General features: G+C 36.0%; 1 protein-coding gene across 3 annotated transcripts in view; it reads left to right on the forward strand.

The window, feature by feature from the left end:
* The window catches only part of COL11A1 (collagen type XI alpha 1 chain), a gene marked incomplete at both ends in the record, with an annotated part of 162,576 nt that overhangs the window by 38,859 nt on the left and 96,596 nt on the right, over positions 1–27,121 (forward strand). The window contains 10 exons of one of the 3 annotated variants that reach the window (XM_082483933.1): positions 12,107–12,223; positions 12,493–12,639; positions 12,837–12,932; positions 15,117–15,362; positions 17,901–17,963; positions 19,550–19,591; positions 19,954–20,016; positions 22,910–22,984; positions 25,383–25,466; positions 25,721–25,777. In XM_082483933.1, the coding sequence (XP_082340059.1) occupies positions 12,107–12,223; positions 12,493–12,639; positions 12,837–12,932; positions 15,117–15,362; positions 17,901–17,963; positions 19,550–19,591; positions 19,954–20,016; positions 22,910–22,984; positions 25,383–25,466; positions 25,721–25,777 (990 nt within the window). Of the gene's footprint in view, positions 1–12,106; positions 12,224–12,492; positions 12,646–12,836; positions 12,933–15,116; positions 15,363–17,900; positions 17,964–19,549; positions 19,592–19,953; positions 20,017–22,909; positions 22,985–25,382; positions 25,467–25,720; positions 25,778–27,121 lie in introns of all 3 variants that reach the window. The other 2 variants (XM_082483935.1, XM_082483934.1) reach the window with 2 other exon arrangements.

The raw sequence follows: 27,121 nt of genomic DNA on the forward strand, positions 1-27,121 counted from the left end.
TGTAGGACCTTCTGTCTGTGTGCCTGGCTATGTGGATCTCTGTGCACTATATTCCAAAACAGAACAGGCTGAAAACATATTGTTGATATTTTGATTATAAATAATGTTGATTATAAATAAAACATAGCAAAATCAAATTTATTTTTTTCTCATTATAAAATTGCAAAGAAATTTGAAATTTTGCTTGGGAACTTTCCTGGGCTTTGCTGCTATGTGACTTAGCACTCTGATTCTTTTTCTATTTCCTGTGTGGAGACCTGGAAAGTTTGAATAGTCTAGTGCTTTTCTACTTTGAAATAAGACTGAAGAGTAGTCAATCTAATAAAATCATCTCTGTGGGAAAAGGTTGTTAAAATCATCTCTTGGTCTCTTTCTTGAAGAGGAATATATCCAAATACTTAAAATGCTTTAACTAAGTTGGAAGTACTGTGACCTCCAAAATCCCATCAACTCCTAAGCAGGGGGTAACATGGCTTAGAAAGACTGCAAATATTTGTTTGCTCTGGCTACCACTGATGGCAATGATGGCTCCAGTCCTTTAGTGTAATGCATGTGGGCAAGGCTTGAAGTACACAGAAATTAGTTGGGATCAGACTGTAGATTCAAAATCTATTCAAGATGAAGAAGAATGAATACTTGTGCTTGATTATTAGCAATGACTACTGGTGAATTATTAGAGTGTAATTCAATGTTTCTAAAGGATGTAGAGTAGAAATAAAATAGCCCAGGGATTACATTCCCTCCATAATGGATGACTAGCTGAATCTCCTGCTTCAAGTATTATGTTTATACTATACCAAAGCTGTTTAACACTAGCATCAGTTGAGAGCACTCATTTGTAGATCAAAAGAAAAATAAACCTTATCAAAATTACAAAAGCTATGTGCACATATAATATGCTCGTCATATACAATTCCTAGCTATATACTTCACATCTATTGAAAACAGTCTGTAAGCACCAAACAAAGAAAAGGAACCATAAAATCAAAAAATTGGTGCCATTCTTCTTGAGTGTCCTGAGTAGAGATCATCTATAGCCTAGTGCAGCTGCCACTGGAGTCAGCAAATGTCTTACTAAGTTCAGCAGCCATTGCAAAAATGCCTTTGGGGTTAGTGGTTTTTTAATGTGTTTTTCTAGAGCCTATTTTTTTGCCCTGTAATAACACATATAGTTTGTGTGAGCACCTACAGAGAAAAACATAAAATCAAAGATATGACTTTGTAATGTAACATTTTTAAATGAATTTGAAAAAAAATGAAGAGCTAAAAGATTAAAAAAAATGGAGAACTGCCATTTCTGTTTGCTTCCATTTATTGTTCTGAGTGGTGATTGAATCATTTTGCTTTCTGAACTAAGACACAATTTCCTTGTTGCTTTCCATGAGTTTATATGTGTAACGTTGTATGAATATTCCCAGTGAAGTCAATGGATCTCCTTAACATGTTGTGTAATAGTACTCTGAAATAATCGCATCAGCAATACTACCAATATGATGAATATGCAAGAGGATAAACGACTGAATTTCCCAGAATTATAGAATTGTCAGCTAAATGATAAAAAAGCAGCTTGTTAAAGCAGGCTACTTTGTTATCTTTTGCAATGCAGCCTATCAAATCACATAGATAATTCATTTTAAGGAAATAAATGAAACAAGTCTTATTTGGGTGCTGGAAGAAGTTACAGAAGATAGAAATGCTGATTTTTTAAAACTGTTGATTGCAAAATTAAACAAGGTGTTAAAGGATAAAAATATAATTACAGCCAGTCTATATGGGAAACAATGATTTCAAAATGCCTGATTGCATGTTTGGAGGAGATTACAAACTTGATAGTGATATCTGATAGAATTTATAGACTTAGACCTTCGTACAGCTTCTGATTTGTCAACATCTGATATTTGAATGAAAAAAAAAAAAAGGCATTGAAAGGCAAAGATAAAGTACCTGACAAACACATTCAAATCTGGCTGCCTGATTTCAGAAATTACTATAAACTGGGAGGTATTGCTGAATTAACTTTTTAGTAGAGTTTCTTAGGAATTGTGCTAGCAATATAGAAATGAGTGTAAAATGGGTGCTATTAAAATTTGTCAGTCATGATATTGTAGAGCAGTAAACAATTATGATAACGCAACTAAAGGCAAAGTTGCACACATACAAGAAAAAGAAAGAAATGCAGGACATGTAGAGAACTAGGAAATGTACAGTAGAGAACTAGGAAATGTACACTGCAATACAAATATGTAAACAAAAGAACCTTTCATGTGCAGCACATTGTCCCTATCTGTGGGCTTCGTCTGCTGCCCACAGTGAAAGTAATTTTGAGAGTACATGATTTACCAGACTGGGATACTAATCGAGGTGAAAGCCAACAGGAAAAGATTAGTTTAGCTAGATTGTTTTCCTGGTTTGATCTCCCGTGTTTTTATGTGAACTCTTGTGATAGAAAGATGGAAGAGAGAACACTGAGCTAAATGCTAGGCAAAATTGTGTCTTTCAGTGTCAACTTTGGCTTCAGCCAGCAGAAGCTGAAGCTGAAAATATTTGTTGGACAGTGGCCTCGAAAGATTCTGGTTATTAAAGTAGGGAAACAGTTCGTATATGAGCAGTCAAAGCAAAACTGGCAAAAAAATGCAGTGCATGTCTTGGTTTGTAAACAAAGGAATAAGAATACAGATGCTGTAGTACTTCTCTGTATGCTGTTGGTTGAAACATGTACTGGAACATCACATACTGTCTTGATGTTTAGTCACTAAACCAAATATTGCAAAAATGGAAACGATTCAAATAAAAGCTACATAGTTATTGTAACTTGGGGAATTGGAAAACTTAATGTGTTTGGCTTGTCCACAGTAATGACAAAAGCTTTAAACATGGCTCAGTTTGCATATGCAAAGAACCTTCACAAAAAGCAAATACTGGATGCAGATGCAAGGGGGGGTGGGCAGGGAGAAAAGAAATTTAGATAATTTCCGGTACGAAAAGATCTACTGAAATTTTTAGGAATGAAAGAACAAATGACCAAAATGGTGTATCTGTAAATATCTTCAAGCCAAGGGTAGACACCTTTCTAAAAGTTTTGGGAAATGTCATTTATACTTTAGTTTTCGCAGTTACAGGGTGACTGTAAGAACGTCTGAAGTCTGAAAGTATACAGGAGTTAGTCAAGGTGATCTAACAGTCCCTTCTGGCCTTACATCTCTGAGCCTTTGAATTATTGCAGACCAGAATAAGAAACTGATACTTGGCTTAGAAGAAAGACAAATTAGGTGATTGCAGAGCTTACTAATGTGTGTTTCCAGCACTGACTACAAAACTCAAAGCAAGTGGTTGATTTTTGCCAGTGAAATAGTAAATTATGGTTGTGGAGTTGCACCTCAGAAGCTGAATAGGATTTGTCTTGATATCGCACACCTTTGTAGTCTCCTGGCAAGTTCAAAGCATACGAATGAAGTTATTCTGAAAAGTTGGATGATTTTTAGACCACTAAATAAACATCTGGAGAGAAAGATTTGTCTAAGAGGATGTAGGTTTAAAGGTAAAAGTACTTTCTTTGAGTGTAATCCTCATTGCTGTAGTCAGTGTTTCTTTCTGCAAAGGAGCAAACAACCAAATACCCAACATTGTAGTTTTTTGGGCGTTTCTTTCAATAGCAGTGCTGGCTTAAAAAAACTTTCCTTTTCTGTACTCATTTCCAGTCTGTGACATCTTTCCAGTTCAGCTGGTAGAATTGTTTATGCGTCTGTTGGGGGCAAAGCCTGAGACTTCATCTAGATTAAAAATAATTTACCAACCATAAAATGGGAAAAATGATGGAATGAATTGTAGTGATCTTCCTTTAAATGAGCCTGGGGAGGCATCATTGCAACCTCAGGAGTGCAGTATTTGCTTTTTAAAATGTTTGGGTTTGTCTCAAGACCTTAAGACCTTGACTTTGCTCTCAGATGTAGTTTACTGGACACTTGATTTATAATCAAAGTGTCTTTACTGATGATCCCTTAAGTGTTGCATTGAGATTTTCTTTCCCTTGTTGCATTTTCTTTTTACTTTAGCATTAGATTCAAATTGTGATTTGGGTGATGAAACAGAGAGGATTTCAATGCCTACTTTTTACTTGCAGGGTCTCTTCATCCCTGAATTAAGTGCTGAGGTTACCCTAAATAAAGCTCAGGAAGAATCAAGCATCTCACAATGGGATTCACAAAAACAGCGAGCTGTGAATAAAGACATAGCCAGCCTACAAAGGGAGGACATATCTTAAATTCTACCCTTCTCTACAGGCTTACTCAGCTGTGCTATCCTGATCCCCATGCCATTCTCCTACTTAACCAAGGTCAACCTCCTGCATACTCTTCCATCACCTCTCCCTTCCTATTGGGGGTTGGGTAGGAGTGACCTAAGGACTTCAAGATACAAGCTTTGGAGCTGGATGCTGTATTTCCACTTCCATTTTAATTATATCAGTCCCTTTCCGGATCCAAGTAACTGTGATATATGTCTAAAAAAGGTTTATTTAACTGGGTAACCCCTAGCTACCTTTTGTGTACAGGCTCTGCAAGATCTGTTGAATTTGGCTGTTTGCCAGACCTGTGGGGCTTTCTGTGGGCAATTCAGGCTAAGCCATTAGGATAGACATGCATGTGTGACATTCCTGTACAGAATGCTTTTATTCCTCTGTGTTTTGTTCCAACTTCATCAGACCTAAGTATCATGCAGTCTGAAATCTGAAAATTGGAAAGCAATAGAGTAATAGTAATATCCACGCACTTTGTTGTTTATTGACATTTATTTCCACCTTCACAACATGCTTTAATTGAAGTATGCATTAGTTATCCTTGTTCTTGCCTGTGAATAGCTAGGTATGAATCTCTGTAACTCGTCAAGTACAAAGTGATGACCTCAGCAGTTGTCACTACACCAAAAAGGTGTTTCCTAGAAGTTGCTTAAAAATTGTGCTGACTCTGTAGTTGGTCTGAAGGAAAAAGAAAGGGTATCTGATTAAAGAAAATGTTCAAATTTGAACACAGCAAGGGAGAGAGAGTACTTCCCAAATGGACCAAACCAAATCATTACTTGATGAGCACATCTCTCAGTTCTCAGAAATTCCAAGCAAAGAAAAGTCATTGTGTTTGATTTGCAGCAGGGAGGACATTGCCAGATCTTTTAAGGAACATATTGTATCCTGAAATATATTCATTAAGTGTTGCATGTTATTGTCTTAATGTCAGAAAAGAGTCGCTAGAGAGTTCAGAAGGTTTGTTGCAATTAAATAGCTTTCGGATAAAGAGAATTAAGTGGAGAAAAAAATGGCCAGGAACTTTAGAAAGTAACTAGAATAGTGCATTAGTGGGATTTCAGTCTAGTGTCACAGGCATTTTACCGTGCCAAATCTTCATATAGACAAAGCAGACAAACTAAGGGGCAAAGAGCTGCAAACAAGTATACTGGTAGGAGTAGGGAGAGGAAATGAGTGAGAAATGTGAGTTCTCTCTACTAGATTGTTATTCTTCCATTGTAGAATTTTACAGACCAAAGTCTGATCACTAACAATATGGTGTCTTCGTGAACCCTGCGATGTATCTGAATGGTTAGCACCAGTGGCTCCATAGTAACACATTGAATGTTAGAATTAAATGATAGGATGGATTACTATGGAGCCACTGGTGCTAGCCATTCAGATACATTGCAGGGTTCCTGAACATAGTGGCAAATTAGCAATTTGGCTGAGTTGTCCTTGAGAGAAAAGGGTCTTTTGTTGGTTTTATTTAAGCTTTTTGCTCTATTCCGCTGTTTTTTTCAAAGGATTTTTTTATACTGAGCTTTAAGATTAATTCAGTAATCATTACATTTGTTTCATTTTGAATGTATAATTAGGTTTTAAGGATCAAATATGGGGATGAAATTATATTTTAAAATTACTAGGATTACTTTTCCTAAGGAAGTTAAGTACCTGTGCTTTTCTTATAAATACTTCGTGAATAGTCTGGCCTCTGTCTTGTTGTCAAAAGCCTTTCTACTATAAATGGAAATGTATTAAATTCAGTTCAAGTTCAATCACATATGCTTGGCCAGCTCACAGAAATCAAAGCAGGGAAAGACCTAGCCAGTCTCCATCTTCCTTGATGTTGGGCAGTATATTTTCTGGAGTGTCATCAGGCCCAGTTTTCAATGGACCCAGCTATCAGGCTTTCAGATCTTCTCTTGGAAGATTCTTCTGCAACCCAATAAATCACTGTCTGATTTCTGCTGAAAAAACTGCTCCCCAGAGGAACTCTGCTTCATTTACTTTGGACCTATCCCAAACTAATGGATTACTTGACGAAATGAAAAGTTTGCCTTTAATGAAAGGAACTTGGTAAAGGTGCAAATGGCCCCCAAATATGTTGACTTGGAGGCTTCAGGCATCCTTTCAGACCATGTTAATTTAGTGTCCTTTCAGGTGTTTTGACTGATCAAAAAGACTAGTTTTCTGAAGAATACAGAAAGATAATTATTTTCATGTAGAAAGATAATTATTTTAATGTTTAATTTCACATTTAGAACGGCAGTTAGCTAACTTAGCAAGTTTTAAAAACAGTGATCTTCCTAGCTCTCTTTTTCTTTTTATAGATACATAGATTTTTTCTTTAAGCAGTTATCATAATAAAGAACCTTAAGTGTCTTGTTCTCCTTTTACAGCAGCTGTCTTTGGAAGCTGAAGATCTTGTTTCTATGTCCTTTTATCTCCTTGGTTTTATTACTACTTTTATGAACAATATAAGGACTATGTGATAGAAGAGGCCATCTTTTAGATCTTTTAACTTTCCATGTGCCCTAAGATTGACATCTACTACCATTTATTTATTTATATTACTGCATCTTATTTTAAAAACTCTCATTTTGCTTGGCATCCTTTGTTTTGTTGCATTTTGCAAAGTGTTAGTGGGACTAGAATGTTTCAAAGTCATCTTTGCCTCTTTAGCTAGCTAGATGATTTAGCATAATCTTTAGGCAATGAAAAAAATGAGCTTATGACAGTTCTTTGGTTTAGGATTTAGATTGCTAGTTCCTTGTAATTTGGAAAGGTAAAGCAAAAATTGCTAAAATCTACATCCTGGAATGGGAGGACAGTAGGTTTTTAGAGTATGGATAGCAGAAGAATCCATTTTCAAAGTAAGGCTGTCTTCAGAATACATAAGTCATTCCACAGTTGAAACAGGACTTGCGTGCTGCTGATCTGCTTCTAAAATTCATCTGATGAAGAAAACAGTTCATCTCTTTAATTGGAATTGCATGATGATCTGGTAGTGTAATATAATCACTCTGGTAAAGAAAGCATGAGGTCATAGTGGAAAGATTTTGTCCGATCAAGAAACAGCAGGTTTTATTCTTCCTTTCATTTGTAAGAAAACAGTCATATGCAATACTCATTACAAGAATGGCTGTTCTGTAACAATTGGTGGTCTTAGAAGAGAATAAAGAAAAACAACAGAAAATTGTATCACATTTGAAGTATGTGTTACCTGATGTGTCTTAGCTGAAATCCCTCACCAAGTTCCAGCTATTGTCCAACTTGACAATATAATTTTGAGCCAATCTTTTTGTCATTCACATGAAATCACTTGGAAATTTAATACAGTTGTATATATTTTGCTATTACTATGAGCACTTGGTGAATCTCATCTGTGCTGTCTCAGATCTGTAACCATCCCATTCTCTAGCAGCATTAGGGTTTAGGTATACTTTATAGATGGATCTCTGAGCATGACTGAAGTAATGCTGCACAGCTGTGGTAGGCGTATTTTGTACTTGGCTAAGTCTGTACCCATAGAAGCATCATCAGAATGATCCACAAGCTGAATGCCCCTTTAAATCCCATTGCAGCTTCTTGATTCTCTGGCTGCGTTCCTGGCCAGTAGTATCTTTCTTTGGTATATAGCTAACAAAACAAATGATGCTGTCTTCAACTATGCTCTTCATCTCTATCATACTTGCTCTCATTCCATGCTTTGGTTTCTTGCTAGAGTTAGTTGACTAAATTTAGAAAGTGGCAGAAGATACTGTTCCATTTGCATTAATTAATTTTGAAATTCTTGATGCTTTCTCCTATATTTTCAAGAGTCTACTTATTCTCTTTCCTTTGATTGGCAGTGCAACCATGACAGATTCCTGTGAACCCCCCAGCTTCTCTGAACTAATAGCAAGGCCTGAGATAGCATGGGTTTTGCTCTCAGAAATGTTAGCATCCAAAATGTGAATGCTCTTTTCTCAAGGTTTGTTGAGGCCTCAAACTGAGTGGGACATAGGTCTGTCTCTGGTCATCTGATAAAGGTGACCTTGTAGTTCTGTGGCTCCAGAAAAAGAAGGGATATGTGCTTCATATCCAATCTTGACTATTAGTGGCAGGGTAAGTGTGAGTGCCAGCTTCACAGCAGGTGTCTAAAGCCCCATTACACACTCTCTTAAATCTGTTCCTGGTGTTTGTCAATTTAGTCCTCATGTAACCGGCTAGACCTTCACCAGTCCTGTTGTCTCATCTTAAAAATGGGGAATAGCCTTTATTAGGTTGAGTTAATAAAATCATGCTGTGGAGTAAATCATATTTCTAAAGTATATCTTTACACCAGTTAGGGGTGTAATTACTCCATCTGGACAGATTGTGCCTCAGGAAATACACCTGGAAGATTTTGCATCTATAGTTCACTAGTTGCAACAGGACCTGTGCAGTACGGTACAAAACATATTCTCTCTGTTTATTGGCTGTTTTCAGCATGGTGGCCACATGTCCTAGCTTTTAGGTTCAAGAATCCATAATACCCCTCTGATACTGTGCTTTTAAAAAGGAGGAAAAAAAGTCCATGGAGAAGGTCTTCACTTGCTTGGCAGTAATCTGATTCCAGCATGGAAACTGGCATTCCCCACTTCTGATCCATTCCTGTTCTTTTTGTCTGTGTGCCTGCATATCATTGCAACCCAAATGTACCACTGTATTCGTGATAATATTTTGCATATATCAAGAGTTTCATTTTCTTTAATAGAAATGAGTGCAGCACAATACCTAAAAGTAAAGTATTTTTTGTGTGATTATGCATGATGCAACAGATCTCTCCAGATACTCGTTCTTTTTTGTATGAGTTTTTTCTAGTTCTCATTCATAAATGTCTGGCTTTCCAAACTATGCCTCTGGCAGATCTTAGCATAAATATCAATTTATTCACCACTTTCTTTTTTAATACTAACATACTTGGCGCAGATATTTTTCCTTTCTTTTTTTTTTTTTTTTCCAGTCAACGTTTCTGTTTAGTTTATGGCTTCTGAAGAACTTCTTGTAACCCACTGTTGTAATTTTATTAGTCACATAGTTGGCCCAATTCAGCACAGCCATTCAGCTTACCTTGAGGGAAACCATACTACTGATATGTGAAAAACAGTCTTAATAGTGAGCAACACAGAGTTATATTTTAATTGTTAATTGGTCAAAAAGAATGCTAGAGTTCCAGTTTCAGAATAGGTCTGCAGTGCTTACTAAAAGGGAGTCTATGTGTCTGGAAGTTATTAAAGCAAACTCCTAACATCATATTTAAATTTAAATCCAGCTAATGAAGCAGTAATTCTCTCTAAAATGTTCCTCCACTTATCCCTTAAGATAATCGATAACATTTAACATGGGTAGTGTCTGTTGTTTTGGTACCAGTAAAAATTACGTAGCAGAGTGTTTGATTCATGTTGTTTGGCTGAGGAAGCATTTAAAAGTATGCAATGGGTTGTCACTGGTAGGGTGGAATGACTGAATTTGAAAGGTATATTTCACTAAAGACTTTTTTTTCTTGTAGATCGGCCTAGTTTGCATAGACTTCTTGACAGAAGCTGTGCAAATCAGATTTTATGCATTTGCACACATTTTTATAATTTCCAAACAAATACAGCAATTTCAATGTTATTCTGTAACTATTTCAAAATGGCTGTTGTTAGCCATGTGGTTGTTTATTTTCTTTACTTCCTTTATGTGACTGCTTATGGTCTTCTAGAAACTTATCACTGTGTTTTCTTTTCTGTCAGTGGCATACTTCATTTTATACAAGTTGTATTGAGTTGCATTTTCAGAACTACAAAAGCCAGAAAACATGTTTTTATACATATACACAGCTGTAAAAATGTATCATTACTGCCCATGAGGCCCTTGGACAATACTGTTTACAAATCAAGGATGTTTCATTGACTTCACTGGGATTAGGACTGAATCTTAATTTACTGAACAGGGAGAGAATAATCACATATTACTTACCAAGCTTAAGTCTAAATCGCTGCTGGTTTTGAAAAGTATAAATAGAATCAACTTATTTCTGTAATGCCAGTGATACCACTGATGAAATCAAAGCCTGGCTTACTTTATATACAAATATAAAGTGCCAATGTAATTCACAGAGAGGATATTCTCCACCTAAGATGATAAATGTTTTGTTATTTAAGTGCAGTTTGACGTTCTCTTACTAATGTGCAATATAGTTTTGGACAATTACCAGAAGTTTGTTACATTCTTTCTATATGTTTATCAAATCTCATGACTAACCAAGTTATATGTGCAGGGGTATAGAAATAATCAAAAGGACATTCAAACAAAAAGCATCCAACTTTTAAAAAAAATCTGTATCTTCTTTTTAAGAAAAGTTATTGATCATAGTAAGACTCCGAGGAGTCACAGGAGTGAAGTAGCAGAAACCCATGTAAAGGGATTTTTAAGCGATTAAGGCCTTTCAGTGTTAGTCTCATACTTCCTGAGGAAATCAACTTCTCCGTATTTTCTGTGCAGTAAAATCCTAAGTACAAGAATTGTATCGAAATGCTTTGCCAGAGAAAACAGTTAAACCAGTAATTTGGTCATATGGTAGAATGTATTTTGTTTTAATCTCATTATAATTTCTTCTAAAATGCCAATCTCTTTCTGATGCCGATAATATTTATGACTTCTATGAATCCTCAGAGTCATTTGGAAGTGTTAGGTACTAATCCTCTCAGCAATCTAATGAAGAAAACAGGTATTGTCTTCATTTTACAGACAATGATGCTGACTTGTAACAGGAGAGAGGAGATTTCAGAAGTGGCTAGCTCACATGAGGCACATTTACAATATTTCCTCCTAAACAAGGGAAAACAGATACTAGGCCAGATTCTGGCCGCAATTCCAGCTTCCTTTGGCTCCCTGGGGATGTAAAGAGAATTAGTAGCAGCCATGGGACTGCTTTAATTTACAGGAAAAACCAGTTCATGTAGCTTCAAGCATGACAGGAGTGGTAAGATAGTTTAAAGCTGCCCTTTCTTCTCAACCGTGATGAGGAGTATTTGGTGCATGTAATATCAAGACCAGTATCTTCATGGCACAGCCAAGATTACAGCTCAGGAGTTCCTGGCTCCCTAGATCATGTTCACAACATTACACAAGCCAATTCTAAACCCATTTTCTCTTGTAAAAGTTTTGTGGGCCAAATCTTCATTTGATACTAGTTATTATAGATACAGAGCTATGGAGCAATTTACAGCAGCTGAGGATCTGACCTTTAAATGAAACTATACTAGTGAAGCATTTGCTTAGGCGATGTGTACCATGGAGCTGCCCTGGTTTTGAGAACTCTCCAGCATACCAAGAGGAGGATAGCCATGGTTATTTGTGAGTTGTGGACTCCTTCCTGTATCTGACATTATTTACCCTATTCATGTCAGATATTGGTGTCTCTCCGCTGTTCTGGTCACCTGAAAAAAAAAAAACCACAGGTAAAAGAGTATAGGTTCAAACAGGCGTTATTTGCAATTTAAAGATTAAATGAATACATTAATTCACAAAGGTCAGTTGGTGCTCCCAGTAATCCAAATTATAGTTGATTCTTCCGTGCAGCCCAATAAAAGAGAGTTTTTTCCTGGCACTACTACTTGCTTTTTTATTACTTTTCTGTTGTGCTGTGAAATAAATAAGAGATTGTATTTTTTCCCCAAAATGTATTGAATTGTTCATACTACCTTAATTTTCTTAAGCTTTACTCCTAAGTAAAGGTTAAGATGCTTTCCAGTATTGCTAATCTAGTTTGCTACCACTAACATGGGAATGCCTGATATTTTTCCATTTGCAATGTAGTACACACCAGAAGATTTTATCGAATATGACTATGAGTATGGGGATGCAGATTATAAAGAAACTGATTCTGTAACAGAGGGACCCCCACTGTTCGAAGAGACAGTAGCACAAACAGAGGTAACAATCTGATCTGTTTGTTGTGTGGTGTCCAGCTGTCCCCTGCCATATGGTTTGTCAATTTGTGTCTTCTGTATATAAGCTTAATGTTTTCCTCTCATTCATTTCTTTACTCTGTAGCTGTAACACTTGCTTTCAGTTGGAGATGGAAGGTCTCATGGCTGACAGCATTCATCTCACATTTGGTTACCCTTCTTTCATTCATGCTTTCTCAATTTTCTTTTCATTTTATTTATGTTTTCCCATTCCATCTTTCATAACGTTTGCAGAAAAAGAAAGCCATGGTCAAAAAGAAGAAGAGGACAGTGGCCGCTAGCTCAAAGGACAAACCCCCAAAGGCCACAACAAAAAAATCTGAAAAATATGCATCCAAGAAGAAGAAAAGTTATCAAGCAGCAACAAAAGGCAAACTAGGGGTAAAGGTAGCCAAGAAATAATCAAGATCTTTCCCAGGCCAAGACTGGAAGATCTCTGATAATAAGAAAAAATATACCTAACCCCACTAGATGAATACGTCTGGCTAATGCCATAACCTGAATAAAAGTGATACCTCTTGAATTTTTCTTACAGGATTTTTTTTTTTTTTAATAATGTACCTTTTCTTTAATACTAGGCAAACGTTGTTGATGGATTTCAAGAATATAGCATAGCTGAAAATGACTATGGGCCCCAGACAGAAGCTCCCTCCAGAACTACTGAAACAAATGAGGTAATAAGGACTCTTGAGAAAATTATAGGCAAAAATACTTGCCCATCAGGTATTAATGATTAAAAAACCACAAACACATTTTAAAAGGATGAATGACCATCTGTGTACTTATACATATCTATACATAACAGCAATTAATGCAATTGTATGCTTTCTCAGCCAATATCAGAACCTGCTGTTTTCTTGGGCAGAACTCCCATTAATTCTGTAGAGATCTGCTGAATCTTTAGACTGCAGAGTTCATGATTCTGGAAATCATTCAGTGATATATGCTGTGGGAATGCGGGGTTGTTGCATTCACTGTCAATGTGAATGGAGCTATGTCTAGTATAAACTGGGTTAAATACTAGACATACTCCTAATCTAAGAGGAAGTGAAGTCTCCATTTTTTCCTATAACTTTTAAGATGCAGCATAAAATCAGCCTAACGCAAGACAAAGAATGGCTGCAACCATAGCAGCATATTGAAGTTGAGTCAGAAGCCATCATTTACTTTTAGTAGTTCTTTAGCTAACAGAAACAGATTATTTGCTTTTCACTGAGGTTCTATGAAACATTGTATTTTGAACTGTCAAAAAAGATAAAATTATTATTATTTTGACTTATGATAGAAACCATGGTTTTGGAAAGCCACAATGACAAGCCTAAACATTATTTTTTTAAGTGTAGTACGTCTAAAGCCAGTGTTGATTAATATGTCTGCATATTAATTAATGCTAGTTTTAGAAAAATGATGGCTGATTATAAGAAATATTGTTTTCATTTGTATTTTACATTTTCCTTTCAAAATGAAGATATGTTGCTTAAAAGATGTACAAAACTGTACCCCTCCAACATCTGAAAAGAGGAAAAACAGTCCCCATTTGTTTTTTGGTTTTCTTCCTATGTGTCTTGAAAGGTAAAGGTGAATTAAGACATACTTTACTCTTTCTACTTTAAACTGTTCTTGTGTTAAAATTCATGTTTACTTCTCACAAGTTGATCAAAAGAGGCATATTTAAATCATGCTGTTTCTTGGGTAATTATAGGCCAATTGTATAATAGTACAGTTGTTATGAGGTAGATCCAAAGTGCTAAATGCTTTCCTTAGTGAGAGATTGGCATAGAATAGGTTCAGATCCGCATTTACTGTAACTGTAAGGCAAAAATCATAATCAGGCAGCTAATGGAATTAGGCAACTGTTAAATCAGAATCTGGCCTTCTATTTTAATTGCAATATATTTCAATATCATGGTTAGATTAAGATATTTTAATTACTCTGGATGTTGATTAGCATCTTAATATATTTTTAAGATCTTATTAGTTCATCTTATCTGACCATCTAGAATATCCATCTCATATTAGCAATATCTGAACTTTGAGTTCATAAAAAATTAGCCGTTCAAGAGACCTCTGTACCAGAATAAAGCAATCCTCTTTTTTTTTTTTTTTTTTTTCCACAAATAGTTTTGTACATCTCAAATATAGCATTCTTTTAAACTGCTTTGGTGCTTGTAAGTTGGTTGCTTGGTTTGACAGTTTACATACTTGAAAATTAAAGCTTAGATTTCAAAACTGTTGAAATTAATGTTTTGCAGGTGGAATTTGACTTAGCCAAAAAGTACATAAATTACCATGAAAGACATGAACGATAACTTTTTGAGTGATAAATAAACTGCAAAATCATTAACAAGAGAAAAGAAATTAAAATATTTAGCTCAGCATTGGTATTTATAGACACAAAATAATAAAGAAGGCTGGGCTCAACTAAAGTGATGCTTGCATTGTTATTGTAAAAAGGTCTCATTTTATTCACTGATCATTGTGGTTCATATGTTCATTCATGAATGCTTGTAAGTGTGAAACCAAGCAGGGAAATTTAGCTATATTTGGCACTAAAGTAACATTAAGCAAGCAGTACACATAGCGTACTGGGTATATTGAATTCAATGTTTTTGGAAATAAAAAAAAAGCATATGAAAGCATTACTTCTTTGTACTACTTATACAAAGATCTTTTAATTACTCTGAAAGGCTGGACTTCCATTCCTTCAGACTCTAATTAAAAGACAATATGCTATAGTTCTACTGTTCTTTCTTCTTATGACAAGTCATCATGGTGGATCAGCATATGCTTACATTGCTTCACTAACAATAACTCACGTATTCCTCCTATTCCCAAATCTTTGCTACTGATATGAATAGCAAAATCCTGTTGAAGAAGTATTTGCTGAAGAATACATAACTGGAGAGGATTATGATAAAAAAACTGAGGAAACTGAATATGGAAGCAGAGGAGTAGACCTCAGTGAATCTGATCTGCTGGTAGATGGAGATTTAGGCGAATATGATTTTTATGAATATAAAGAATATGAAGAGAAACCAACTGATTCCACTAATGAGGAGTTTGGTCCAGGTGTTCCTGCAGAGACTGATATCACAGAAACGAGCGTAAGTTGATCGAAGGCATAACACAGATTAATTTAATTTAGCAATTCTTTTATAGTTTTACAGTCTCAGAACTGTACAGACTCTGATCCAGAGCTCCTTGTACATATTAGATATGTTCTCATTTGTGGGCTTTGGATCAAGCCCATTCTCTTGTTTTAGTAATCCTGAAGTTTTTATTTTTATTAAATGCAGGGGTTTTGTTGCTTTTGGTGAAGGGAGCAAGGGAGGGTTGAAGATGGGAGGGAAAGTAAAGAAGAGGTGGAATTAAAAAAATAAGTGATAAAATGAATGGTTTTTAAAATCTTTCTAAAGTAGAGCTAAAGCTGGAAAGAATGTAAGTTCCAAAGCAGGTGAAAGTACTGTAATTAATATTTTTGTATGATTACCCTAAGAAGTTGAAATTCATATAAGTGTCTAGAATCCTATGGCTTCTGCTACTTCCTGAGGAGAAATTTCATGAGTGGGAACGTGAAGATCTGAAACCTTTCACGAAAATAAGCTTAGTCAATGGTGACAGGTTTATGACCTTGCAGGAGTGATTTAACAGCTCAGTATATATAAAGGAAGATAGGATGACATGGTGGATCTTGTGAATCATGTTCTTTTTTGTGTGTTTTATAGCTCTCTCTTTCCCTCTGACTTAATCACAGGCTTAACAGCAAGGCTCTTAATTTTCCTTTAGTTGTGCCAAGATCCTCGTTTACCAGTTTACCGGACTGTTGAAGCTGCAAAGAAAACTAATAGGACTAAGACTGGAAGCAAAATTAATTCCCACTTGGATTTTTAATTGGGAAGGCCCTGAATATAGTAGGAAAGGAGAATTTTGTTTGCAGTATTTGCTTAGTCTTATCTTTATTTTCTCCTCACAAACTCCACACTTCAGTTTCCAAAGGATCCAAGAAGTAACAGCAAATGCTGTGAGGTTGCTTTTCTCTGCCAACCTTGAAACCCATACTTCTGCATTTCGTTTATCACTCCTTTCTAAACCCTGTTGGGGTCATTGTATTTTTTAATGATCCCTATCTATGCAACGTGATACAAGCTTACTTTTTTCCTTCTAGCACAGATGGGGACACTGTGGCAGAATAACACAGAAAAGGTCAGAGTATCTGCAAAGCAAAGAGCCCATAAGGCACCATTTGTGCCTGCATTAAGCAAATGACTGTGTAGACTCTCTCCCCTGGTGTAAATTTCAACTTAAAATGCCTTGCTACAAAACTGAAGGAAGGAGTCAGGCAGCTTGAATTCGAACCCAGGCTCTGACCTGTGCCAACTTTATTATGACTCTCATCTGCTGAACCAGATATATCATATACTTTTCCTTTGACATATGGATGTATTTTTGGAGCAAAAAGGCAAAATGAAAAGTACTCAGTATGTAGAAACTTTCAAAAAAAGGGTCAATATTTCCAAAGATTCCAACCAATTTTCATTAATATAATAAAACATATTTATCTGTACCTCTTGCTACTTGATTTTTATGAACTATTGCATCGTTACTAGTGGGATCTGTGTGTTTATAAATCAATACAAAATGCACAAGCCATGAATCTATATCACTGTTTTTCCCTTCCAAAATATTTCGTATTGAAATACTGCAACATTATCCTTAACAGCTTCAAATCCCTAGCTATTTTAGTGTAAATGTGGAATTGCTCTACTGAAAAAAAAAAAAAAAAGCATTTCAAATTTTCATCTGATCAGAGCTGAATTTAATATCTAGTTTGCAGTGAATATGTTTGCAATCAAGAGAGGTACTTCTGAAGAAAAATGCATATCTCCTGGGTTGAAAAAAGAAGTTTCTTTTTCTTTGTTTGAAACTTGAGTCTGTGTTCTGCCATTAGCATTTGTTATTGACCTATTGTTTCAGGTACTTCTGTTGTCTTAATCCTGAACTCAAAATTTCCAATAGAACTGATCCTAAAAGAATTTTGCAGGTGCTGTTAATTCATGTAGTTAAGAGGCATAACTGGCTACCCATGAAATAATCTTTAATTTTTACTACGCCACTTAACTCCTTTCCTGTTTGTGCCATGAAGTCACAGACTCTTCTCAGACCACTTTACATTTTTTGGATGTCTAATGAATGAAATTAGGAGCTTAAAGGGTACTACTGTCCATATGAGACCAATGGATCTTTCTTTCCACCTTACTTTAGGCTTGCTTAACTCAGAAAGCCATGAAGAATCATTTTAATTGTCAAGAATATGTCCATTCAAATAAGAGAAGAAACAAGTTCTAGGTTTTTTGTGCAAAGTCCTAATAGAAACCATGGGACGCAAACTATTGCATCTCATTGGAAAACTACAAATGGATGAACAATATCCAATAATTTGAAAAGTATGCACGTAAGGTTTTGCATTTTCCATCTCACATATTAAATATTTTTGATTGATATGGTTTGTGCCTGTCGTGTTTTTCATAGCACAGATCAGTTTCAGCTTTAGCTTAGAAGTATAGGTTGCTGCAGTTCTTTATTGGACCAGGTCCTTAGACCTTCTACTTATTTTCATTTTTGGGGCTGTTTTTACTGGCCAGGTGACTGGACACGGGGCTTATGGAGAAAAAGGCCAAAAGGGAGAACCAGCTGTGATTGAACCTGTAAGTACAGATGTGGGTGAATTTTTCTTTAGCTCTATATAACGTATGTACACTATTGAGATACATCATTATCAGACCATGTTGTTCATGATAGGATGACAGTAACCTTATCCATGGTCTCTGAAACAATCCCCTACAGTGTGGACGGTGTAAAAGTGATAACAGACACTAGCCTGTTCAGCCTTCTCTTTCGGTTACACAAAGGACTAACCACGTGTTCCTTAAAACAAGGAGAATCTTCTTGTGCAGAGGAAAATAGAGCATAGATACGCTCTTGAGTCCATTTAGTAACTACAGCTTGGACAGACCTACGGAGAGATCTGCTAGCTCAGGCACAGGTAACAGTGTAACTACAGATTTCAGCAAAGGCAAGGAAGTCCCTCTGAGAAGTTAAATAAATGCTTGTATGCTTAAGCTGTGCTGGTGCAATCAGACTGCTAAAAGTTTAATTAAATACATCCTTCGGAGGTTACAGCTTGGTCACAGTAATGGATCAGTAGCTTACAGAATTTTTCACATCTTTAAATAGTAGTATAATAACTAAGTGGCTTTTACAGTAGGACAAAGTTATACTGTAGCATCATGCTTGATGGTTAGAAATTAAAATGTAACTGAATTTAAAAGAAGACATAGATTACACAAAAATAATCATTTTATAATATCTAGCAGGAGTTGAATGCCGGTGTGGTTTACACTTCTAGAATTTTCAAGGACTGCTTTCAAGTATGTATTTGATTCGAATAGGAATTAAAGTTTAATCTGGTTTTTATTTCATATAAAATTAGGTCCAGAAATATCAAGGGGAAAAATTCGCTTAAGTTGAAGCGTAATAAAGTACTGTGGTGTGTCATTGTTACCTAAATATCAAAGGTCTGGATTCCGTGATCCAAAAGCTCCCTTTTAATTCTATATTCCTGTTCCAAGATTAGCATTTGATTAAGTTACTGGTCACCAAAGTTAAAGGACTACAATAATGAACAAGTTAGAAGTCAAGATTTTGACCTCTCAGTTGTGGTCTGTGAAGAAGCTCAGCATGTGTTAGGCCATAAAATGCATGGCTTTTTTAAACCATTGCAGGATATGTTTAGTTTACATCCATAATACTGAAGAGTTATCCACTGTCAATCTCCAGCATTGTTGGAGTTCACTACAGATAGCTTCAAGCTGTTTGTCCAGTCCTCCTTCCTATGGAAAGCCAAGTAAAAGTTAGGATCATGTATTCGTAGGTCTTACCATGACCTGGAATTTGGACTAGTGTCTTCACTCAAATAAAAGAACTACAAGGTGGTACGAGACCCACAGCATAGCAATAGCCAGAGCTATTCACATCAAATTTTTTAATGGCATAAAAAAAAATAATTGTTCTGAATCAAGTACTATGAGATCCCTCCAGCCTAAAAGTATTTCTCACTTTTAAAGCCAGACAGAAATTCAGATTCCAATTCTAGTAGCTGTGGAGACAAGATCCCCAGAAAATTTTATCAAAACACTAAGAAATATTAACTTTAGGAGTTCAGCCGAAAAGATGTTTTATATTTTTCTCCAAGACACAAGCAATTTAGTATGTTTTTTCATCCTCCCCCTAGGGTATGCTCATTGAAGGACCACCAGGACCAAGAGGACCTGCTGTAAGTAGATTAATCACAATTTCCTTTTACTGCCTTTGATTTATCCACTTTGCTTTGGTATTCATGAGTTAACACAATTAATAATGGTCTTATCATAGTTCCCAAATGGTATATTGGAATCAGTGTTTTTAGAAGGGAGTAAAAAAGGGTCATCTCCAGCATTTTCAGTGACAGCATGCTACAAGCTGAGTGCACACGAAAATCAAACTTTTGAATGTTGACTATAAATCTTTGTAAGAAAAAAAAGTATGCCACCTTATAAGTTATTTTATCTAAATATGTGTTCAACATAACTTTCCCAAGAAAGTTCAAAAGTGCTGCAAACTGTCATTTAGCATAATAATGTCATTCATTTTCCATAGGGTCTTACAGGTCCCCCAGGTCTACAAGGTCCTGTTGGTCCTCCAGGTGACCCTGGTGAAAGGGTAAGTCAATATCTAGATTATCCTGGGTATTCATGGTATGTCTTGCACTAATTGCTACAAGAGTAAGTGGGTTAGATCCTGATCTGAAATATATACACATAGGTTAAGAAACTTCAGTGGAACCGAGGCTGATTTACTCAGCTAAGCAAACCAACTGAGAATCTGGACAAACATTTCCATAGTGTAGTGTACTGTACTGTACTGTAAATACTGGAAAAAAGTTAAGTTCCTATTTATCTATATTTCTCTGTTTTGATGAGAATTATTTTAAAATACAGTAAAGCAATAGGTACAAACTTTTCATATGGATTTGAGTGAGATTTTAAAAAATCAGTATGACCTCAGCTATAACATGCAGAGATACAGAGAAAAACAAGCTCTACAGAATCAAAATATACATGGAAATATTGAAAGTGATGGATCATATTTAAACAATCTAGGCAGAATTCATTGGCCATATTAAATAACATACTGCATGAGAAGCCTATCTAGTCATAAATATAATTGAAGTTTAAGCTATTATTTTAGTCTGACATGTTCTTACAAGCCCTTTCTTACTGACACAGCTAACACAATTCTGAAACAGCCTAAATATATTTATTTGAGGAAAATGTTACAAAAAAACTTTCCTGAGTTTTATGAGTGATAGTTTGCTGATGAGTCTAGCATGTTCATGCTGTACTGTGTATAGAAGATATTGAGAAGATGCTATTGCTTCACTGAATAATAAAATAGTGTTAAAATCCCAACAATGCTTCACCTTGATAGTAAGTCAGCATCCGCACTTCTTTCATATTTGTCATGTAGATTAACTACACAACATATTTTGGAATTTAAACTTAGAAAATGGGCATTTTAACACATTGTAATGCAATAACTGCTAATAATACTCAGGTTTTTTAACTAACTGCTTACGGAATTGATCATAAGGAAGTTCTTGGCTAAACACGTCATCTACCTGTCATAGAACAGACTTCATGTTTTGTATAAAAAAGGTCACATTACACAAATTAATAATTGTAGAAATGAGTTACCAAATTCATGAGAACAATACAGATTTCTGCAACTAGAATCTGTTGTCAGATTCCACCCTAATGAAATAACATGTCTTACATTAAATTTTAAACATATGTGTATGTGTATTTTTGTATGTAACCAACAATCAGTGCATCTGAATAAAGGCTCTAGCTCTTGCTATAACTATTCTGACTGCTTTTCATCTTCGGTAAACAATTTAGAAAAGTAACATTCCGAGAAAATTACCACTCAGTAAAAGCATGTTGCTTAATTTTAGGAAGCCCACATTAATACCTAGAATAATTGAGAACATTTAAGCACAGAACTACAGAACAATTAGTTGAGAAATCCACAACTTTTTGTAGTTGCCTATGGTACTTCAGCTTTTGTACTAAATTATTGTATCATTCTAATCCTATTAATGGGTATAAGACAATTGAAAAAGGAATGAACATACCCTTCTGGAGACGACCATAAGTGGTACCACTTTTACTTACTGTGGTGATGAATTTCAGTCATATAATATGGTGCAATGGAAGAAGAAAGTGAAAACTAATCTAATCTTCGGTTTCTTCAGTAATCTAATCTTCATCTTCTGATCTAATCTTTCATTTCTAATCTTCACAAAGACTCATAATCTTATGGTATAATTCACTGCAGGTCAGAGTGAAGGTTCTTCGGGTGCCTTGCAAGTGCATTTAATTATTTTTGTACTTTTTAACCTTAAGTCAAAATAGCCTGAATATATAATGGTTCTTTTTAACAATTACAACATTTTATTCAATATTTTACATCTCAATTTAAGATTTATCTGTAGTGTGTTATTAGTAGGGAATTATTTTTTGATGCTTCAGGCTTTTTTGAAAAAGAGCTCAGACAGACTCAGTAACAGACTAGTGATCTTAATTCCTGAAGACGGGAAAAAACACCAGAATTTTTCAGATCAGCTTTCCCATTGTTTTGTTCAACTCCTGAGCAGCAGAAGGAACCCGTTAAGACAGTTTGATGTTTGTTGGTCTGTCATTGCAACCCTGCAGAGAGTGGTTCTGGTGAATGAGCACTTTGTTTCGCAGATATGCAGCAGGCAAATGAGCGCTCCTGTTGCAGGTCCTTCCTGCCCTTGGGAGCTTCAGCTAGTAAAAATGCAGCATGCAAATTGCTGGGAGGAAAGGTGCAATTATAAATCTAACTTGTCACAACAGCAATATTTATTTATCCAGCACGTTGGATCAATGATCATGAGCATCATGTACACACATTGGTACATTTCTTCAACTCCAGCTTAGACAAAAGGCTTAGCTCTTTTTAAACTGCCAGGGAGAGTTAGATTTCATAAAAAAATGCGCTTTAAGTCATAGTTGCAGGACTTATGTAGCCTTTGGAAATTAAGCCTACTCAAAGGGTTTAAAGAGAATCAGCAGTGTTAGTTCTCTATATCAAATAAAGCAAATCACAGTATCACAGTATCACAGTATGCTAGGGATTGGAAGGGACCTCAAAAGATCATCTAGTCCAATCCCCCTGTCGGAGCAGGAACACCTGGAACACAATGCAAATCTCAGCTGAGCCCAACCTGTGAAGTCATTAGCAGAGCCTCTGTAATTAGGTACTCCGTACTCCATTTTTTAATATAATTTATAAGTAAAATAATTAAAGAGAATAGCTTTCTTCCCTTTTGCTGAATGTCTTCCCCAAATTCAGTTCTTTAATTACCCTGCTAATAATGAGTAACACTCCCCAACCATTTGCAAAGAGAATATTAATCCTTCAAGTGCATCACTATGAATACAAGTGTAAGTGTGTGTGAGTGGTGCAAAAGGCTTATCTTACATAACTATTTTTTTGTTCTCATCCCTTTTTCTGTCATCCCTCTTAGGGTCCACCTGGTCGCCCTGGTCTCCCTGGTGCTGATGGTTTAGCAGGTCCTCCAGGTACCATGTTAATGTTGCCGGTAAGTTGTGTTATGATTACAAGGTAGCCAGCCTCCAAAAAGAGGAAGTGTGTTTCAAGAAATTTATAGGTGTTTTCTTTTTTTCATCTGATTTTGTCTTTGGAATGAGAGATGATAGTTTCTTGTATGGTATAAGCCTTTCAAAATCCCTTTTTCCCCTCAAACAAAACATATGCTTTAGCTCCTGCATGGCTGCCAGATTGGAACCTACACAAATGTACTACACTCACTGAAGTCCTCCTTATATTTTCAACAGTAACTATTATTTGCTACTATATGTCCTAAACAAGGAGTTTGCTGTTGTGCAAAGGGCACGTACTCCCAGCAGGCGTGTGTGCTTTCAAGTCTCCTTGACATTGAGAATTTTAAGCATTCCGTGCTTAAAATTGGACTTCAGTATCTTCTTTGAAGAGTCAGTGCATCCTTTGAATAGAAATATATGCACATAGCCAGCTCTGCTCCCACTGGAGTCAAAGCAAAACACCATCTGTTTTAGCAGGTGGAGGAACAAGCCCAAAGCTGTTAAAGTATCTTGCAGCTTTGTAGTATGAAAAGTACTATATGCATGGAATTTATTATTCCTAAGTGTATTCATGTACCTGAAAGCTCTGATGAGTACCCGTTCCCAGAGAATTCATAAACCAACTGCAAATGAAGGGGCAATATTTTTGGTAAGTAAAGCAAAGCAATAAAAAGTCTCAGAGCCGTAGTTGCTGCGTTTCTGATACAGGAGGCAGGACTACATCAGTATCAATGAGGAAAGGATGATTTTGTAAAGTTTATTTTCTATTTATGAAACAATCAATGGAAGTTTATTAAAATAAACTAGTGGTTTTGACCTCATGCTTGCACCAAGTTCTGTTATCACAGCTGGCTGTATAACAGAAGTATTTGTTTACCGATAATTAGTTGATGGAAAAATGCCACTGCTCCTCAGGGGAATTATTCCTAAATCATTCTTCCATCTGTAATTGGTGTATCAGTTTGCTCCATTAAAGGTAGTAAGTGTGGACTAATACTTAACTTACCAGCAACATTGGAAAATCTCACTAGCTTTATTTTCAGTTGTTAATGAGTCTCACCACAACTGATTTACCAAGTCAAATGAGAAATTTCTCAGGAAGGAAGAAGTTGGCTTCAGGTTTCCCAAATTCCAGCCTAGCTGTTTAACCACCATCCAGAATTCTTTTCCACATGTATAAACCCCGCTGAGAAGCCACTATCCTGTTATAACAGATGACCACCTGTTGAGAGCCATCCTGGTATAAAGGAGTAAACAAGTGGAATCAAATCTAGCAGTGGCAGACCATCTTGTCACAGAGATACGTTCAAAACACCAAGTAACATGTCAAAGACACCTTTTGTGGGATGTGTGGCTCTTCATCATCGTGTGTGGGGCTTGAATTCATCAAAATGGGTTCACCTTTTCAATCGATGCAAGACAATGAATTTAGATATTTTCACTTGAAAAAGTATTTTGAAAATATGGTTGATTCCACATTATGTGGATCCCTACAAACCACCTGACCTCTTTTCAAATGACAGAAGATTTGGTAGTTCTCTTCTCATTTTAGAAAAAATTCAGTTGCTCATTTATGGAGACTTAAAGCAATAAGATTTCCATCACTTTCCCCAAAATATCCTTCCATTCTGATAATAATATGACTGAAAGAGAAAGACCTCAGTCAGTTACTGTGCCAACTCGGGGTGTAGGCAAGCTGAACAAACTGTTGCGGGCAGTGAAAGGTTCATAGTCCTCATACCCAGTATGCCTATGCCATACCTTTGGAATGTCATGCTTCTTGTTGCAGCTTAGTGTCTCTGCAACGTTGCAAAGCTTCTGCTGGCAGTTTCATCGGCAATAACAGTCCAGGAGTACAGCAGCGAGTACTTAAATTTTACTCTGTAATTTACTTTGAAGTTGACAGAAATGACACAAAACTTTTTCATTTTAGATACCAAACATTTTTCAAATTGAAGTCATCCTTAAATTGAATTGCATTTTTCTGTGGGTAGCTACTAATGTACAGAGAATTAATTAATTTTGATACATATTTTTAATGAGGATTTGCAGAGAATTAGAGTCTATTCTGGCATCTTTTTGAAACAAACAAACAAACAAGCAAACAAAATGAAAACCAAAATCCTATGAAAACAAGAAAATTTTTGCTCATAAGGAATTAGATTTGTACTTCAGTTCTAGACGATTACCGATGACTTAATATTCAAGCTGGACCCTGTGGCCTCAATGCAGCAGTTATCTGAAGTTAGTGGAATGTACTAGGGACTAAAGACGGAGACTCTGTGTTTTTGAAGTGTTTTACACAGTTGCAGCGAATAATAAGTATGGTTTTAATTTGATAAATTCTGAATCCTTTTCTTGTTTTGATACTTGCAGTTCCGCTTCGGTGGAGATGGTGAGAAGGGCCCAACGATCTCAGCTCAGGAAGCTCAAGCACAAGCTATTCTCCAGCAAGCTAGGGTGAGTACAAGGAGCCTGCAAACAAAACTGCCATCAGGGTACAGCTCAAAAAAAATTTCCATTTTTTATCATGCAGGATGTGAAGTAAAGAGCTCCAAGCATCATCTCATCACAGTAGTTATCCTTATTGACAACTGAGTCAATGATGGGGGGCTATTTGCTAATGCATTATGAAATTGTATTAATATGGAATTTGTATGCTGGCGGGCAGCTCTTTCTTGATACCTGTTGTTTTGTTCTGTTTGTTTTCTCAGATTGCTATGAGAGGTCCACCTGGTCCCATGGGACTCACTGGAAGACCAGGTCCTGTGGTATGTAAACAAAACAGGGGCACAGGTTTAAGAACACAGTAACACAAGTCCATGCATCGCATTCTGGCCTTGCCTACATGTCTTTATCTGTACTTATTTTATTTGAGAAAAAACAGGTATAATTAAAGCCATAGTTTGTATTCTTATTCAAGGTCTGCAAAGAAACCTGAATACTAAATTAGTTTTTATTGTAGATTTTGGGATGTTTGGATAGAGCACACTAGTAGGCTTACAAAACTATCAAATAGTTTTGCATAAATAACTACATATGCCTCTACAGTCAGTCATCTCTGTAATAATATTTAAAAAACTTCTTGTGGTAAATATGAAACCCTCCAGAAGGAGATACTAAAGCAAGAGTGTGCAGAATGACCTCAGCTCACTATTTAAGCTGAATCTGGAAAGTTCTTAAGAGGCATTCATATAAACAATTAAAAAACACACAGATTTCTAAAAGAATTGTACTTTTTTACTTCAGTCCTGAATTTGGCTTGACTGCTAATACCAAATGATCTGGAAAATGGCCGTGTGGATGTTAAAAAAGTTTAATATTTGTACAAAGTATACAGATGGAACACAGTTTTTCTGACAACTTTTTGATCACAAATAGGTTTGCCTCTGTTATCCCTACAAATACTTTAGAAGGACAATACTCACAATGAAAGAATAAAACCAGGTAGGAGGCTCAGCAAGCCAAAATAACCTGATCAATCTTGCAATTGCGATTTCCTCTTTTAGGAAATGTATAATTTTCAGACTCAATAGTCCACTAAATGGTGTAATTTAGCATTTACCATCTTTTAAAAAGCTATTATGAAGCATCTGTACCATGATATAAAATAACAAAAGCTGCAGCCAAGATCATAAGCTTTGTAGAAGACTAGTCTTTTCTAAATTTCTCCCAGATTATTGTATTTATCCTCTGATGCAGAGTGAAATTCTCTTCTACAGTTAGTACAGCATCCATGTTTGAAAGATCTGCTTAATTTGGAAACTGTTATTTTGTCTACTGTGATGGCACAGCTGGGTTGGCAAATATTTGGCCTCTGACATTTTGATCTATGTCTGCTGTAATTTTTATTTCTATCATCATTATGGTGATGGACGCAAAGAGTAATGTTAGCAGTTTTCATTAGATCAGACAAGCATCTAGTTTAAAACACAAGAATAGAATTTTGCTATTGAGAAATGAAAACAATTAATCGCTGGGTAACCAAGAGAAAAGAATGAAGCAAGTTCCTATTGCTTTATTGGGAGAATAAAAAGTGACTGCAGAGATACACCGGTCACAACTACAGCAGCTGGAGGCCACCTGGTTTTCTTCTTGCCTCAGAATGCAATAGC

This window comes from Vanellus vanellus, assembly GCF_965231255.1.
Source record: "Vanellus vanellus genome assembly, chromosome: 5".
NCBI classification, from domain to species: domain Eukaryota; kingdom Metazoa; phylum Chordata; class Aves; order Charadriiformes; family Charadriidae; genus Vanellus; species Vanellus vanellus.